Source organism: Leucopleurus acutus, assembly GCF_964270905.1.
Source record: "Leucopleurus acutus genome assembly, chromosome: 14".
Lineage (NCBI taxonomy): Eukaryota > Metazoa > Chordata > Mammalia > Artiodactyla > Delphinidae > Leucopleurus > Leucopleurus acutus.
The window spans coordinates 83,141,039-83,158,649 of NC_139156.1; the positions used below are offsets into that span (position 1 = coordinate 83,141,039).

The 17,611-nt window shown below is 45.6% G+C and overlaps 1 protein-coding gene across 4 annotated transcripts in view; it reads left to right on the forward strand.

Annotated features, from left to right (window-relative positions):
- TTC13 (tetratricopeptide repeat domain 13) overlaps positions 1-15,863 on the forward strand; it is a gene marked incomplete at its 5' end in the record, with an annotated part of 70,192 nt that extends 54,329 nt beyond the window's left edge. For 2 of the 4 annotated variants that reach the window (XM_082854525.1, XM_082854523.1), the window contains 10 exons: positions 72-204; positions 1,018-1,110; positions 3,395-3,478; positions 4,313-4,397; positions 7,993-8,102; positions 10,355-10,490; positions 11,450-11,529; positions 13,295-13,373; positions 13,515-13,594; positions 15,080-15,863. In XM_082854525.1, coding sequence (XP_082710651.1) covers positions 72-204; positions 1,018-1,110; positions 3,395-3,478; positions 4,313-4,397; positions 7,993-8,102; positions 10,355-10,490; positions 11,450-11,529; positions 13,295-13,373; positions 13,515-13,594; positions 15,080-15,194 — 995 coding nt within the window. In that variant the 3' untranslated portion in view covers positions 15,195-15,863. The remainder of the gene's footprint in view (positions 1-71; positions 205-1,017; positions 1,111-3,394; positions 3,479-4,312; positions 4,398-7,992; positions 8,103-10,354; positions 10,491-11,449; positions 11,530-13,294; positions 13,374-13,514; positions 13,595-15,079) is intronic. The other 2 variants (XM_082854522.1, XM_082854524.1) reach the window with 1 other exon arrangement.
- Positions 15,864-17,611: the final 1,748 nt, after the last annotated feature.

Consider the following 17,611-nt stretch of genomic DNA (forward strand, 5'->3'; position numbering starts at 1 on the left):
GTTGTCGGCGAAGACCATTCCCTCTAAAGGGTACCTACAAACTCTGTTTTCCCCACATTTCCTTCTTTTAGCCATGGGTTTGGCAGCCTTAGAAGTCATGCAAGCTGTACAGCGTACGTGGACCAGTTCAAAGGTTCGAATGAATGGGAAAACGCGGCTGATGCAGTGGAGAGACATGTTTGACATCGCAGTGAAGTGGAGACGGTAACTGACGTTTCAGTGAAAATAAGCTAGACGTCTTATCATTGTCAGAAAACGTTAAGTCTCCTCTAGTTCACAGGTTTTGAATCCCATTTTATTTACTAATAATTGGCCTTGTAAGTTATGTTTTCCTCTACAGTTTGTCAGAAATTCCTGACATCATTATTCTTTGAAATACACTTGACGAATATTTATGAAATAGGAATTGATCGTTGCCGTGCTTCCGAGCACATTTTTAAGTGAGGTGTTGTAGAAAAAGCGGTCTCTCTGGAAGAGCATATCGTTCATTACCTGTGGTACCTTTGAACGAGCTTCAGTGCACCAGTCTTCTTATGCTTGAAGTGCGGGCCTGGCCAACCAGCTACAGTTTAGAGGGGGAACCGCTGATACTCATTTTCATGAGAAAAATCCTGCTCTACTAGTAAACCTGTACTGACGTCTTCCTTGGTCCAGTTAGAACATCTTTTTGGAATTTGCAGGTTTGTGTTTCATACTTTTAGATGTAATGGACTGAGCAGTTGTTTTATTTTGAAAGCTTTTGAACATTTCTAGGTTTTATAAGGTCTTCATTTTTTTTTTTTTTTTTTTTGCGGTACGCGGGCCTCTCACTGTTGTGGCCTCTCCCGTTGCGGAGCACAGGCTCCGGACGCGCAGGCCCAGCGGCCATGGCTCACGGGCCCAGCCGCTCCGCGGCATGTGGGATCTTCCCGGATGGGGGGCACGAACCCACGTCCCCTGCATCGGCAGGCGGACCCTCAGCCACTGCGCCACCAGGGAAGCCCAGGTCTTCATTTTTCAATAAGCTCTCTTTTACAGGATTGCGGACCCAGACCAGCCAGTGTTATGGTTGGATCAGATGCCAGCACGAAGTCTCAGCAGAGGCTTTAACAACCACATCAATTTGATCAGGTATGAACATTCTGTTTATCTTTCCTGTTCTCATAGGAGTTTATTTTAAATCGTCAGTTCATGGAGACCACGAGCAACCCAGTGCTCCCTCCTCGGTGACTTTTTGACACAAATCAGCTCTGCACCTGCAAGGTCCTTCCCGCATTCCTCTGAGCTAGCCTGGTTGCAGAAAGAAATGCTGTGCCCCTTCTCCAGGCTCTTTGCCGCAGAACTCAAGTGAAGGGTAGAGTGCCAGATTTTTGCCTAGATGTCAGTCTTTAAAGGGCCCTAAAACATCATAGAAAGTAATTAGATGGAGAATATTACATTACCGTAAGATCCCGATAATATCGGGAATTCTTGTGGTGAGGGACAGACTCCCCCTTCCAGCCCTGCAGCGCCCAGGCGGTTGGACGCAGAGCGCCGTCTGGCGCTAAGCCGCCTCCTGGGAGGATGAGCCAGGTTAGCTGGGAGGCTTGGTTTTGTCCAGAGGCTCTGGCAAGCTAGGGGCGCGGGTGACGTGCCCACCTCGTTACCGGACCCTTCATGTGCTTAGCCACCCTCTAGGTATACGATGAGCAATATTAAAGAGCATCAGCTTCAGCATCAGACCCACTGAATTTAATTTTAGGTAAATTTTACACCTATGGTAGTTGTGTCACATCTAAAATGCTTCGAATTCCAGAACCCTGAATCCAGAAAATAGTATAGTATACAACTTTGACATTTAAGTTTAATGGAAATGTTCTTAAGACATTTATTTTTTTAATTCCTAGAAAATAAATTTCCTTTCCCCTTGTGACTTGTATATTCCTGTTTCCCACAGAATAATTTGTGACATTCACAGGTAGACTCAACTAGCTTCAACTAAAGGCCACTCTCCATGTGCTGTGCAGCGTGATGGTGATTGAGCCGTGAGGAACAGCCTCTCACGGCAGAAGGCTTGTAGCTTAATGACGAAGATGGACCTCACTGAGCTATGAGCCTACCGTGTAGTGTGTTAAGAGTGGTGGTGGTCACGTGTGCAGGATGCCGGAGGGGGCGGCGGGGGGGGGGGGGTCCCAGTCCAGCCTTCAGGTGATGCTGTTTGGAAACATGGAAAGCAGAGAGGTGGGTGAGGCATGGCCCCACCTGTGAGTCAGGCATGGCCGCACCTGTGAGTCAGGCATGGTCAGGGAGGTATCACTAATTCATTATGACTGGTGGTTAGTTTATGATTAAGGGGCTGTCAGCAGTCAGGGCTGGAAAGACAGGCAGAGGCTGAAACATAAACAGCTTTTTTTTCCCCCAAATATAGCTAACATATCCATGCTCAGGCACTTTTTGTCCTGAAATAAAAGAGAGTCGTTCAGAGATCAGAAGCAGAGAAGTGAGCTGAACAGATTTACACATTTGGGTGATCACTTTGGCCACAGGTGACAGAATAGATGAGAGGGCAGCGACTTCCCTTGGAGGCGTGGGACTGGTTAGAAAGTTCTGGAACATTCCGGTGCACTGGTCCCGAGGTCTGGAAAGCTTTGTGGAAGTGAGCTGGAGGGGAAGAGTGGATACTGAGAAGGCAGGGTCGGAACACTGGGGGTGGGTTAGAAGTGAGGGCGAGCGTGAAGCTGCGGGTAGGCGGTCCCATTGCCGAGCGGGCACGTGGTTGCCCCAGTAGGCCAGGAAGCCCCAGGGCAGAACGTAGGTGAACACGCTGGGGAGCTGGGGTGAGTTCCTGAACCTGAGGTTTGACTCGCCTGCGGGGAGTCCAGGGAGCCGTGCCCGGGAAGCAGTCGGTTATGTGCGTTGCCGGACACGTGCGTCAGCTGGATGGGTACATCGGTGTGTTGGCTGTACGTGAGGTTCTGGGAGAGTTCTAAAAATGGGGGTGGGGATAGAAACGGGAGGAAAATACTATTTAGAGTGGTAGAGGAGATGAAGACAGCTAGTGAGCTGGACAGCAAGAAGGAGTATTAGCCCCTAGTTCTATCAGGAGCACCGAGGGGCAGGAGGGAGCATATTGCTGAAAAAGGGAAAGGACCCATAAGGGGAAAGGGGCACACAAGTCTGAGCCCCGTTTAAGTACCTGAGGACTTTTCTTCCTGTTTTGGCATCTCCAGGGCTGAGTTTGGTGCCTTTCCCACCAGAATAAGCCCAGTCGCTGACCATCAGTCTTGCTTAGACAGGCGTTTGTTTCTCCCGTTCTTTGGCTGCAAACAAGCGAATTTCCCAGCTCTCTTATTGTCCTTTTGAATTAACTTTGAAATTAGATATTGTGTGGAACATATTTCTTTGTAAAAACATTCTTAATTGTTTTTTCTTACAGGGGTCAGGTGATCAACATGAGATACCTGGAATATTTTGAGAAAATTCTTCATTTTATTAAAGATAGAATCCTAGTTTATCATGGGTAATCTTTCAATTTTCTTTTCATAGTAATGGATAAATTTTATGTATTTTACATTCGTTATATTTATGAAACTTGAAAACCAAGCCTATTGACAGACCAAACAAAATGTGTCATATTTTTACATACTGTTTGGAATCATAAAACCTTTCGTAATCATTTATCAACCTTCTTTTTAAGAGCTCCACAAAATCCATGGACCGTAACTGAGTATTTTTATCTTACACACATTGCTGTGACTTTTCTAGCCTCTTTGAAAGCGTCTAGCCTTTCTTTGAATTCAAAGCAGGATGTTTCTTTGAATTTCTTAATTAGGGATTAAATGAGGGATTTTCGCCTTAATACTCATTCTCCCTCAACTGAGAGGCAGTACAGTATAGACAGGACAGTGGACAGAATGCTGGGGGAAAAGGAATTCTGAATGTTAGTTCACCAAGTAAATATAAAATTGGTATAAGAGCTTAGTAGGATACTTCCATTTGAGCAACTTTAGGAAGAAAAAACATTCACTTCTAATTCATAGTTGGAATAGGAGAATCAAGGTTTTCTGACCAAGCCCAGACCCAGGCATGTCCACACAGACATTGGCTGTCCATCCTTTCAGGTTTTCCCCAGTTCACATTCTAGACAGACTGCTGTCTTGTTTCCTTAATTCTCATCTGTAGCCCAATACTCATTAGATTAAATCATCTCATTATTTCAAAACTTTGTTTGTGGTCCACTGTTTTGAATATTGAGCCACTAGTAATTAAGGGTGATTTATTTAAATTAAAGGTGAGAGCATAATTATTAATTTCTGTATTAATTTTAGTTGCCATCTCTCTTTCCCTTTTTAAGAGCTAATAATCCTAAAGGATTGTTGGAAGTTAGAGAAGCTCTGGAAAAGGTCCACAAAGTGGAAGACCTCCTTCCAATTATGAAGGTAAATTTATCATCAAAATCGCAGTAGGTGTTTTTAGGGGAAACAGTTAGTACTTTTTTTTTTAATTTATTTATTTTATATTTATTTTTGGCTGCGTCGGGTCTTCGTTGCTGGGCTTGGGCTTTCTCTAGTTGCAGCGAGCGAGGGCTACTCTTCGTTGCAGTGCCCGGGCTTCTCATTGTGGTGGCTTCTCTTGTTGCAGAGCACGGGCTCTAGGCTCATGGGCTTCAGTAGTTGTGGCACGCGGGCTCAGTAGTTGTGGCTTGCGGGCTGTAGAGCGCAGCCTCAGTAGTTGTGGCGCACGGGCTCCGTTGCCCCGTGGCATGGGGGGATCTTCCCGGACCAGGACTCGAACTCGTGTTCTGTGCATTGGCAGGCGGATTCTTAACCACTGCGCCACCAGGGAAGCCCAGTACTTTTTACAAAACGAACTCGTAATTATTAAATGCCTGTTTGTTAACAAGTATTTTAAGTTTTATAAAGTGTGCTACTTGAAAACACTGATGAAAACACATTCTGCAGAATAACGAAAATAAAACAAAACAGACCCTAGAAGGTAGGAAAATGGAATAAAGAAAACAAAGTCAGTTCAACTAAAAGCTTACAAAAGAGAGGGGGGAAAAGGTAAGGAGGAAATGTCTGTAGTGGATGCTGGGTCTCAACATGACGTGAATAATCGAGCCCTCACTGAAAGAATGAGCATCTCAGATCGGTATTTTAAAGCCCAGCTAGGTTCTGTTCACAGGAAACACCTACAACGAGATGACATTCAAACTGTTGAAGGCGGAAAGGTAGGCAGGCAAATGCTACTGAAGAAAAGCAGGTGTGGCAGTATCAGTATCAGAAACATTGGAATTCAAGTTAAAGGGCGTGTCACGGGACAGCAATTATATTGTTTAAAAGTACAGTCCATTAAGAAGTTATAATTTTATGCACCTTTTCTCCACCTAGGAACATAACTACCCATAATGCACCAGCAGCAGGTTGGTTTGGTTTTTTTCAGTTAATGGTTTGAACTATAACATAAAACTTGAATCAATGTTCTCCTTGTAGCTATAGTAGATGAGATTGATTTACATCAAATAAACATTAAGAAATTTCTATGATTGACCAAAGCTTATCCATTTCTAAAGAATAACCAGGAAGCATCCCGTCATAGACAAAGCCGTGAGCTGACTCTGTACCCAGGGTCCAGTCTGCTCGCCGGGTTTGACAGGCTCTCCCGGTCTCATCCCAAGCTCTCATATGTTGGAGAGCCGTGATTCCGGCCAACCTGCTCGTTGTGAGGGTCTCATGAACTGAGGCAGTGGTTCTCAGTCTTCTCAGACCCGTCTTAACTCAGTAAACATGTTCAGATGGCCCCTTTACTGCACTAGAATGAAATTCATAAAGAATGTATCCCACCTACTCAAAAAATTCTTTCAAAAGTCACCACAGTGCCGTAAGGGAGTTCTAAAAGGTAAGTTGTTTATAGTAGAAAACCATGTATTTCAGTGTGTCAACATTCAGGCATGTCTTCATGAGAAGCCACAAAGAAGTAGCCAGTTGCTTGCACAGATGTGTATAATCTTGGTGAACGTGACAGCGACAGATGCAGCCCTGTATCCATGTGTCATTTGGTGACTCAAGTATCACGAGCTACGATGTTGGCGATAACGGTTTTCTGTAATGGTAAACCGCACTTAATAAAGTTCCACACGATGTATAGTATCCTCTTTCCTCAATGTATATGCTGTTTGCATTCCTAGGAAAGTCAGCGTGTATTAAAATTGTAACAAATATTTAGCGTGTGAGTGTAAAACGGAGTCTGGTTCCAGGCCTAGATAATCATTACATTATAAACACGTTCTTCATCTACATGGGAGTCCAGTGGGAGTCGCGCCTGTGTGACCGTCCCCAGCACCTCATCCCCTCAGCCACCACATTATCCCATAAATTCCCCAGACGCCCCCGAAGGGGCAGAAGGGCCGCACCGAGGGCCGCTGGATGCAGCAGACAGAAAGAAAACTAGAGCCTGACTCAGGTTTTAGTCTTTAGCTGTCCTGTGGGTATTTTAGGCATTTAAATTTACTATATTAGGCAGAATCCAAAATCAGCTTAGGGATATTTTAATATATGTATATCTTTGTCTGAAAAGAAAAGCGCAATGGACAAAAGGCTGCAGTCGCCTGGAGAGCAGCTAAGGGGCCGGGCATCGCCCGCCCAGTGCCTGGCTCCCAGTGCAAAGTCACTGCCTGTCTGGCCACATCTGGGAGTGGCCATCCCACTGTGGTTTTGCTCACCGCACCTCCAGCCAGGCTGTGGGCACACTGGCCTTTCTAAAGGCACACGTAGAAGTATATAAAAATACGCCTTTGTGTTTAAAGTGCTTGGTGAATATGATGCCATGACAGCCTCCACTGAGATATAGGTACTTTTGCTGAAAAGTACGTGTACTTTTTCAGCACATTCACTTTTGCTTTCTGAAAAGCCAAGTTCAGATGTACCTCAGCTCCCCTCGGGGCGGCTGGTTAGTAAGTTAGGGGACTGGACGTCGAGAGGGCCTGGGTCCCTGCTTCCACTCTGCCACTCCCTCGTGCCAGCTCGGGCCAGACCTCACCTCGCTTCATCTCACCAACTTGGTTTCCTCACCTGTAAGATGGAGGTCGTGTCCTGTCTTATGGGCATGCTGTGGGCATGAAAGAGCATTGGCACATACTAAGTGTTAGCGCCTTCTGCCTCTACAAGTCTCTGTCCTCCTACGGGACACCTCCTGTCTCGGCCCCTGCCGCCCGCTCTCCTGCTGACGTCCCTTCATCTATGTCCTTCTCTGGAGCTTGGTGAACGCCTGCTGGCTGTCACTGTTTTCGGGCAAACTTTCCCTCCAATATCTTATGCGAAGCACGACCTCTTTTAATTTTACCATTGATTCTCTTATTCAAGTCTGTCAATCCTAAAAACATGTTGGCTACACTAAATAACCGAATTGGGGAGGATTTTTCTGGAGTAATTTATTGGCATTTCACTTCGTCAAAAGTGTTTTCAACAGAAAGCCGTGTTCGTACTCATCACCCTTAAGGGCCACTCTTATCTCTGTGTAATTCCTTTAGAATACTTTGCTTTGTCACTCTGTGGTCTGCGGAGTTGGGGTGTGTGCATGTGTGTGTATAAAATTCTCAGGTGACAAAATTCTGAGTATTTGCAGACAGATGAGAGTCTACTTTGAAGAAGCAGTAGAATAAACACAAGGTGCTCTTTCGAATTATAGGATGTTGAGTACAACTATTCTGCAAAGTATCAGTGTGACTGCCGCTTAAGATGAACAAGAGAAAAGACCCCAAGGGAGCTCTTAGCAGTGAGCAGTGCCTTGCCGTTGCAGGGAGGCTGTGTGCCTTTTGCTCTGAGGTTCTCTGCTGCCCTCTGGCAGGGGCCACGGGGAGCGTGACTTGGGCTGGGAGTCTGGGTTGGGGCATGGGGCCAGGACAGAGAATACACGGTGTCTGGCACACCGTGACCCTTCTTAAAAACATGAAAGTCGGAGTCGGTGCTGCACAGTGGCAGTTGGGAATTTACAGTGAATCTCACCAGTAACGTGAATTTTCTTTTTCCCCGAAAGCAGTTTAATACTAAAACGAAGGATGGGTTCACTGTGAACACAAAAGTTCCCAGCCTCAAAGACCAAGGGAAGGAATATGACGGCTTCACGATCACTATTACAGGAGACAAGTACGTGTGCTTCCCACGTGCGGGTGCGCAGACGGGGGCTGGTGTCAGAAGGCATGCAGATGCTTGGCGCTGCTGCGGGAGATCGGACCTCCTGGGCTTTGGCTGTCTCCTAAAACGGAGATTATTCAAGGTCCAGTGTGTAACGAGAACCAGCTTTTTTTTTTTTTTTTTTAACGTGACATTTAGATTATTACACCAGCAGATAGATTTTCTGACTGTGCTAAATCTGACAACTTTCTAGATATTAAGTATAATGTCTGATGTGCTTTGTGGAAAGCATTCTTCCAGGTTCTTGAAGTTTGTCGTGGGTAAGACTTTTACTCATTAAATGGAAAAAAGATGAGAGATTGGCAGGTTGAAGGCTGTTATTGGATTTTTAAATATAGGTTTTAAAGTAGTATGAGAGTGTAAGTGCAGTCTTATTGAAACTTTAGAATACAGATAAGCAAAGATTAAAAATTTTAAATCATTATTTCCTTTAAAACCTGAGATTATACTGTACATATTGTTTTACAACCTGTTTGTTTTCTAGCCTCACTACGAACATTTCCCCATATCCTATTCTTAGAAGCATTTTAAAAAATTGCATAGTATTCCATTTTAGGGATATTGTAGAGTTGCTGCTACTAATTTTTTTGTCATTGATCATTCAGGGTGTTTCCCATTTTTTCACCTTATCAGTAGTAGCGCCGCAGTGACCGTTTTTATTAATGATCATTTTATTTACATCTGAAATCCACACTTCACCTGGGAGCCTCCGTATCCCTTGAGTTCTGGGTGGAATGACCTTGACCCTCTCCATTCACTGCCGTCCCCGAAACACCGCGCTCCTCAGTTGCTTCCCTAGGAGGCTCCACCACTTCTGCATCAGGGACTTCCGGCAGCTCAGCGGTGGGAGCCGTGTCCTCTCAGCCCCTGCTGGGCTCTGGTTTCCTTGTCCAAACTTACACAGGCCTTCATGAGGAAACCCCCGTTTAGCAACTTCCAGATTCTATGGCTCTGCCACGTCGTTGAGGTCTCCGTCTCTAACCCAAGCCACTTATCAAAGTACTTTCCCAGTAAGCGTCATCCTCCCCCCAGAAGGAATTCCAGGGTCTTCTGTCGAGGTGAATTTTTTTCTCCTACCTCTTCACCCAGGCAGAAGTGCAACTGCCGAGTAAGAGTCCATAAGTCCTTCCCGGAAACACAGCGTCTTTGCTCAGCTGTCTGTCTCGCCCCATTTGTTGTCAGTCTCGCTCGGGGCCTCTGACCCCTACTCATGACCCATGCCTCCATCTCCGGTCTCCTGGGGCTGACCCGTGCATCCTCGGGTCCTAAGGCCGGGTCCACGGGGCGCCCCCGTGGCTCCAGAGCTCCCTCCCCAGTCCATACCCTGCCGTTGCCCGTTGACACCAAGATCGGCCCCCGTGCCGCACATTCAGGCCTTTTGTAATCATGGCCTCAAACAACGCTTCCTGCCTCCCTGAAGCACTTTCCTGCCAGCGCCCGGCCTGCTAATTCAGCTGGACTGCTTGTTCGCTGAGGTCACCTCCCACCTCCTGGCTCTGCGCCTCTGGCATCGCCGTCCTCCTCTTCAAGACCCAGGCTCAGGCCCCTTCCTCCGCAAGCATTTCCTGTTTTCTTCCCTGTCTTCCAGAGTAGATCAACTCTCTCTCCTTGGGACCTCTGATGAACTGTTACGGCTCTACGCATGGGCTCATAATCTGTGGCCTCGTTCCCCCTCCGTCCCTCCATCAACGCGGCAGCTCTGCTGTGTTGTCCTTTAGAGGGTCTGAGGAGTATTCTCAGCGTTTGGGTACCGGCGTTATCCAGTAACTACCTGTTGCATAGAATTTATATCCTCCACAGAGCCTCCCATGGAGCTCATGCAGCAGAAGCTTAATGGAAAAGGAAACAGCGGAGGCCCTGAACTCGCTTTCAGGGCACAGCCCCGGCCCCTGCTCTTCTATTGTAATAGGGTGGCTGTCTGATAAAATGTTTCCTGGGCGTTGAAATACATTCTACTCTGTAGTTTCCTCCTCCTGTGTTAGCTGAAGCTCACGTAAGCAGGGCCTACACTTAGACTGAGCAAAACCGTATTTTGTGGAAAAGCTGCCTGCTGTGAGCCACGCCCCATCTGTCTGCTCAGAGAGGCAGAGACAGTCTTCCTTGCGTCCTGTGCCCCCGTCGCCACGCTGCCCTTCCCACCCTTCTGTGCTTAGCTCTTTGAACCGTATCATACGTGCCTTCGACACACCTTCTTGTATTTTTAGGGTAGGCAATATACTATTTTCCGTGGAAACCCAGACCACAGAAGAAAGAACACAGTTATATCACGCCGAAATAGATGCACTTTATAAAGATCTAACAGCGAAAGGAAAAGTACTGATTCTCTCATCAGAATTTGGGGTAGGTTTTCGTTTATCTTCATTTTATCCATGCTTCTTCTGATTCCTTTGTACACTGCTTAAAGCCTTTACCCTTTCCTTGGGATTACACAGTTTATGCTTGAAATCAGCTTTAATTGAGCGGTAAATATTTCTTTTAATATTCTTGTAGAGACAATTCCCGTATTTAGTAAGTACAGAAACTGGGGAAGGGGGATGATACATGTATGTAGTGACTGTGTCATAGTATCAGAGATTTGGGCTTTGTCAAGATTTAAGAGAACAGGTTGGTCCACGATGGACATGACCTGTGCTGCATCTAGTGACGCTCTCCTGGACTGTGACCTCTGCCCTCCGTTGCTTCCCCGACTCAAGGGGGGGCTCCTTGGTAGCAGGAGCTGCAACGTCACCTCCGTCGCTGTAGCTGTCCACTGTGTGGAGACTGTAGCGGCCACTCCATCCGCATTCTGGAATGGATGCCCGTGGCCCTTGGGAAGTTACTTTGTTTCTCAGGATCTTCATCAGTTTATACCCATAAATTAAGTATACTGATCACCTAAATCTCCGTGGGTGGGGGTAGGGCACTAATCAGAACCCTGGACTAGAGAGGCCTGTAGTCTGAGAAAGTGTATTCAGTATTACTAAGTGCTTTGTTTTATTTTAATCTCAATGTATATGTCGACATTTCAAGTAACATTATAGACTGAAACAGATGTCTAGGTTTATCAGAAACGGTTGCAGTTTTAAAGGCAGCTGGGGACGTACTGCTCTAAACCGAACTGAATGTATACCCTCTCGTGAGAAAAAACATCATTGGGAAGAGTATAAAATATTCAAGGATGTGGAAAGTAGGTTCTTGTAGAAGAAGAAGGAAATAATCCTCTTCCTAATGTAAATGCTTCTGATGTGTCTTGTCACCTGATAAGAAATGAGTTTATAATCTGTTAAGTTCATAAGCACATGTTTTTTTTTTTTCCCTAGGAGACTGATGCTGTTGGCAACTTAATCTTATCCTTAGTTTATTACTTTTATAATTTAATGCCGCTCTCTCGCGGATCCAGGTGAGTGATATCCTCTAATCTGACAGTTTTTGGAGTGAAGAACGCACTCCTTTTGCTTACATCTCCTGTGGGGCCCTGGGTACAGGTACCCCAGCAATGGCGGGAAGACCCCTTGGTTTTTTTCAAAGTCCACCCAAACGTGATGTCCTTGATCTACTGCACCACCAAGAGTCTTGGAAGGTAGTTTTAAAAGAAGGTGCTTGGCGTTTATAGGCTGGAGCTCGAAGTCTCACTGTGTGCGCACGTGTGCGCCCTGTGCTTTAATTCCTGATATTTGCCCAGACTGTACCCTGCCCTGTTCTCCCCTCGCCCCCAAGTTTTGACCATTAGTTGACCTTTAGCCCTAACGTTTAATACTTTGGGGTCACCAATCATTGCAAAGTATTTTTGTTATTATGAATGAATTCTTGCAACTTACTGAATTCACCAGGCATCTTTCAGGTGTCATTCAAACAAGGATGCGTCTGTAGAGCTTTCTTTTTCTTCCCTTTTCTCTGGTACCGTGTACAGTAAATCATGCGAATGGCATATGCCATCATTAGCACATGTTTGACTTTAAGATGCTTTGGCTAAAGTAATACACTTAAATGTCTTGATCTTTAAGTACTACTTTAGAAAGTAAAACTCTCCAAAATGTGGTAGTAAATGTTGTTATAATATGACAAAAGCGTTGGGGGCGGGTGGGCGACATGGGCGGAGGGGGTCCCCTGTGTGGTGATGGATGGAAACTAGGCTCGTAGTGAGCACTCCGGTGTAGACGGGTGCGTGCCCTTACGCGGAACTTACATAACGGTAACGACGGCATTGAAACAAAATGGGAACATAAACCTTGTGCCTTCGGGACAGTCGTCATTAGATGTGCCCGCGATGCCCTCCACGTGCCGCCTTCCGCCCGCCGCCCTCACAGGCGCTGTGCACGCGCGTGTCCTCACGGCGGCTGTGCCGCCCTGCTCTCTGCCTCCCCACGCCCCCAGCCCGTGCCCACACCTTCCTGTCCCCCCCCCCGCGCCGGTCCGCTTCCCCCTCCTCTGCCTCGGGGGCCCCGCCCGTGGCCCTCGAAGATGCAGCGCACGTGGCCACGGCCTCAGTGAGGGCTTCCCTGGCAGGAGACCCCGGGGCGGGCTCACTCTCTCTGGTGTCCGCTCGCCGGGGCAAGACGTCTGTCTCAGTTGTCTTCGTCCTGGGCTGCCAGGCACAGGGCACAGAGCTGGTGCCACAAAGACGTCAGGATCCAGAGTGAGTCCGGACATGCCGGGATGTCCCCGTAGTGCAGCCGCCTTCGGGCCAGTCTGTTAGTGCGTTCTGCAAACGCGTTCTGCTTGTTTCGTCTTCGGGGCCACAGTGTTTAATGTTTAAACGATAATATTAATATGTTTGCATTTACAAAGTATATCGTATATATTGCGTTTTAAAGCCAAGCCTCATGAAGATGTTAAAAATATAAGCAGGCACATTTTCTAATTCACTCTTTCACAAGAAGAGAAAAGCCAAGTGACGAGAAAACTCCTAATTAAAAGATGCTTTTTGTTCTCAGAAAAATATTATTCTTACACGTTTACCCTTAAATTAGTAAATCAGTAAATAGTTTTATTAGTAAATTAGTATATATTTTTAAGGCAAATGAAAATATTCTTATGTTTAATGTCCAGAGAATTCTTAAGAGAAATAAAATGTCATCTCTTAGGATGGAAAATCCGTGGTAAGCTCTAACGTGGTAACTGTCCGTGGCCTGGGACTGACCGGTAATTGTTCTTTACCTAAACAGTGTGATCGCTTACTCAGTGATTGTGGGAGCCCTGATGGCGAGTGGAAAGGAAGTAGCAGGAAAAATTCCCAAAGGGAAGGTATGTCGGAGCTGGAGCTGGAAGGGAAACGTTTAAATCCCAATCTGTGGAGTTTTGTGTTGAGACACACGAATGCAACGGATCCCAAAGGGAGCTTCCCCTCCATGTTTGATCACATTGTTAAATTTCTTTCTTTTTCAGTTGGTTGACTTTGAAGCTATGACCGCCCCTGGTTCAGAGGCCTTTAGCAAAATAGCTAAAAGCTGGATGAACTTGAAAAGGTAACTGCTGGATAGGGGTCAAACAAAAGGATGTTACAACTGAAAAGGGAAAGAAGGGGCTCCCCGTTACTTTTCGAGCGTCGTGAAACTGGAATTGTACTCATTTTTATGAGTTATGATTATACAATGAATTTAATCCACTTTTCAAGGTTAAAATGTTTTTGCTGTTGCGTAAGACCCCTTAACAGGTGAGTATATGGATAAACGTGAATAATGAATAAAGTAAGGAAACCAGTTTGTGAAGAAAGGGTTACAAATGTCTTATTTATATAGTCAGATATCCGTATCTCTTGCCTAATCCGCCCTTTGTCCCAGACTCTCAGGGTCAGTATTCGGGAGCGACTTTGAATGCTGAGCTGCACCCGATTCAGACTGAGTCTGGGTGGTAGTGCCTGCCTTTCAGCTGCATTTTTCCTGCACTCTAGGTTTTGGGAAGGTGGTACTTTATTGTTATTTAGGTGCGGAATACACGTGAGTCAGGAAATGCTAGCCAGAAATTACCCCTGACGATTACGGTGGGAGAGCCTAGCAGACTCTGATCTTCCCTGGCCCTTGTTTTCAGAAGCACCACGGGGAACGTGTAAATTTGCGATGAAATTAAACTCACAGATGCTTTCAGAGTTAGTTAAGAATAAGCAAATCTCACTGTTCAACCTTATTTATTCCTTTATATCATAACCACTTCCAGTTCTGCCTTTCATTACCTACTGAACACAGCAACCTCTCTAAAAGTTGCTGGATAATTTGTGCTCTGTTTAAAACAGAAATTTGTATCTGTAGGACACTTTTGTCCGGTTTGCAAGGATTCCATGAGCTCCGTAATGGAAACTCCTAACAGCTACACCTTGTTGCAGTATATTCTTGTTTCACGTTTACTAGTTTACACATGTTTTAGTAACACGACCATAAGGTCAAAGCCCTCGCCTCTGTTTCCTACATCATTTTACAGTGTTGATCTTTCAACAACTCTTTAAGGAAAAGATAGCAACACTACCCTATGTTGTGCAGCTGCCGTTTCACAGCATACCTTGACACCCGTCCCATGCTCCTGGTAGCTCTGGGAGTTAGGAACCCTCTCCCTCTTGCTGCAGATATGGGAAGCGGGGCTGAGAGGAACCCCTAAAGCTGATAAGGGTCAAGGCTGGACCCGAAACCTGTGTCTTCTGGTTCCATGTCCAGCATGCGCCCCAATGGGGCGTGTGTGCGTAACGCTCACTGTGCAAATCAGGGGTTGATTTTTCTTTCTGAAGACTGGCTGAATTTCCCAGCAGCTCATGGTGGGAGCCTGCCCGTACCCCAGATCAGCACTGCAGCAGGGCCTGCTCTGTTCACAGCGCCCCCTGCTTTGTAACATTGTCTGCTGTCGTGCGTAGGGAGTACTGGAAAGTGAATATCGTAATAGGAATTAATAGACCGTAAGCTTTGCCTTTTTTTGTACAGTTGTGTTGATTTTCACACCCTTGCTTTTTTGTTTTTCTTTTTCAGTATCTCACCTTCTTATAAGACTCTTCCGTCCGTGTCTGAGACGTTCCCAACGTTAAGATCAATGATCGAGGTGCTCAACACGGACTCCTCCCCACGTTGTCTTAAGAAACTCTAGTTACGCTGTGGTATTTATACAAGTAAAGGGCCGGACCTCTTGCTTCTTAAGTTATTTTTTAAAACATGGAATTATAAAGAAATTAGGTCCTTTATTACTTTTGATACCAATTTTTGATAGGAATTGAATACTTGAAGTCATTTTCCTTACCTTTCCGAACCATAACAAAATTCATGGAAGAGGGTTTTGGGGCGACAGAAGAGCTCTGTGGGAGGGGAGGCATACGTATTAGCCAGCGGCCTCTTGGTTTCCACTTACAAAGTCATACAACCCCTTCCTCCCAGTGAAGAAAGTTTATTCCCAAAACCAAAAATCAACAACAGAACAGGAGTGTTTTCATTCCTTTGAAGATTTGGGTATTCTTCAAAGACCTTCTTTGTAGGCACATTGTGAGAAGGCATCGTGTCTTCAACTCACATAATCCTCATGCGTGGGCTCTCCGTTTCGTTTGAACCACGGGAGGTTCGTGGCCATCAGAGTGTTCCCGGAGCTCGTGGCCGGGAACGTTGAATGAGGCAGACAGTTTTTGCCAGTGATTCAAACACTGAGTTGTGGAAACATGTTTGTTTTTCTCCTCTTTGCTGGAAAAAATAAACGGGGGTGATTTCTGTAAATCACCAGTTTTTGACACTGGATTATGTACGTTTTCATTGTGTGAGCCAGTTTCACTGTCAGGTTATAAGAACAGTCAGAAAATTGCTGATTTCCTTTTTCAGACAGGGTAGATGCCAGTAAATGGGTTCAATTAAACTGTTGCCATTTCCAAATCATTTTCATTTTTCTTTGATTTTTGTTAAAGAGTTAAACTAGTCACTGCTTCTTTCCGTTATTTAGTTTTTGTCTCGCAGGCTTGCACGAGAGGGACACGGCAGTGTCTGCAGGCGTCCACGCTCGTCGGCAGGGACTTAACGCTGGGCGCTGGCAGAGTTGTCTGTGGTCTCAGCAGAACGTGGCCAGATAGGACTTGCCCTTTGGACAGATGCTGTTCTGGGTCTTGACGTGTGCTTCAGAGCAGCCACCAAGATTGGCTCGTCTTCTCCTCTCATCTGGGTGGTGATAGAAATTGTCAGGCACACCTCACTTTAGAGAGAGATTTCACACCCACAGGCCAGCTTTCCCCTGGGTCTTCATTTTCATATTACAGATGAAGGAGCTGAGGCTCGGGCAGGTTGATGACTCTCCCGGGTCCCCCAGCGATTAAAAGCCAAGGTGCTAGGATCCAACCAGGCCTCTCTGACCCCCAGGGCCTAGCCTGCCTCACCACGGTCTCGAGGCACCAAGGATTCATTTGCAGGTTCTTCTCAAGATTCAGAGGACTTAACGCTGTTCCGTGCAAAATCTCCATCTATCTGTTACATTTCTCTGGACTCTCAACTTCATGCTGTTTGACCAAACCGGGCTACCTAAAGACTCCTGAAGCCACAGAGGAGCTGCATCCACATCTAGCCTACAGCGTTGCAAAGTGAGATAGGGATTGCAGAGATTAAACAAAGGAGAAATGAATACGTTTTTAAACTTTTCCCTCTTTTTTGCTTATTATCTTAAAAGCAAAATCTTTCAGCTTTATCAAGGACTTTTCTTTACTTTATCACCAACTCTTCAAGATTTTTAACTGTGAGACAACCCAGTTTTCAGTTGGGGAAATGGTCCAAATAAATTAGCTGACTTTTCTAAAATATACGACAGTGTGTCGAAACGCCAGAATTAGTATGTAATTTTTCCTTGAAACTTAGTTTACCAACTCCAAATGACTACGTTTCAACTTTCATTTAAATAGCCCAGTTTCTCCTTATGCGAGTATTATAACTATCATGTCATTAGACATACTGAAATGCCAAATTCTGTGATCCCAAGATGTTCTGGGAAAACCTTTCATCTTCTGCTCCAGGTCCCAACCTGGAGCCAACCTGACTGTGGTCTGAACAGAGCAGGTCTGTTTGGTGGCCGAGAGGGTACTGGGCTCCCTTTCCCATCTTTGAGGGTTCTTGTCTCGAGAAGGTCATGAAGATTTGGAATGCATTTTTTATATCATAATGTTTAAAGTTCTCTCATCACATCATCTGTTACATTGAACAATTTCCCCTAAAAATCAGAGTTGCATCATACAAGCTGTCCTCTGTTTAAAACTTTTTTAAAACATTTAAGTCTTTAAAATCAGAATCAGGTTCACCTTTATCCTTAAAATTTCATATAGAAAACTTGATCATTCTGCAGAAACAAGGCTGCTCCGTGTCTTCTGTCTGTGTTTGGTTTTTAGCTCATCAGATACCCTGATCCTTTCGATTTCGCGGCACAGAAATCAGGGCTCTCCTGCTCGGCCTGTGATACCCTGAGCCTACCCCAGTTGGTCTAATTGTGTACCTGCATTTTCGTTCTCTTATGCTACAGCTATTACCATTAGATATTCTTTGAGTAAC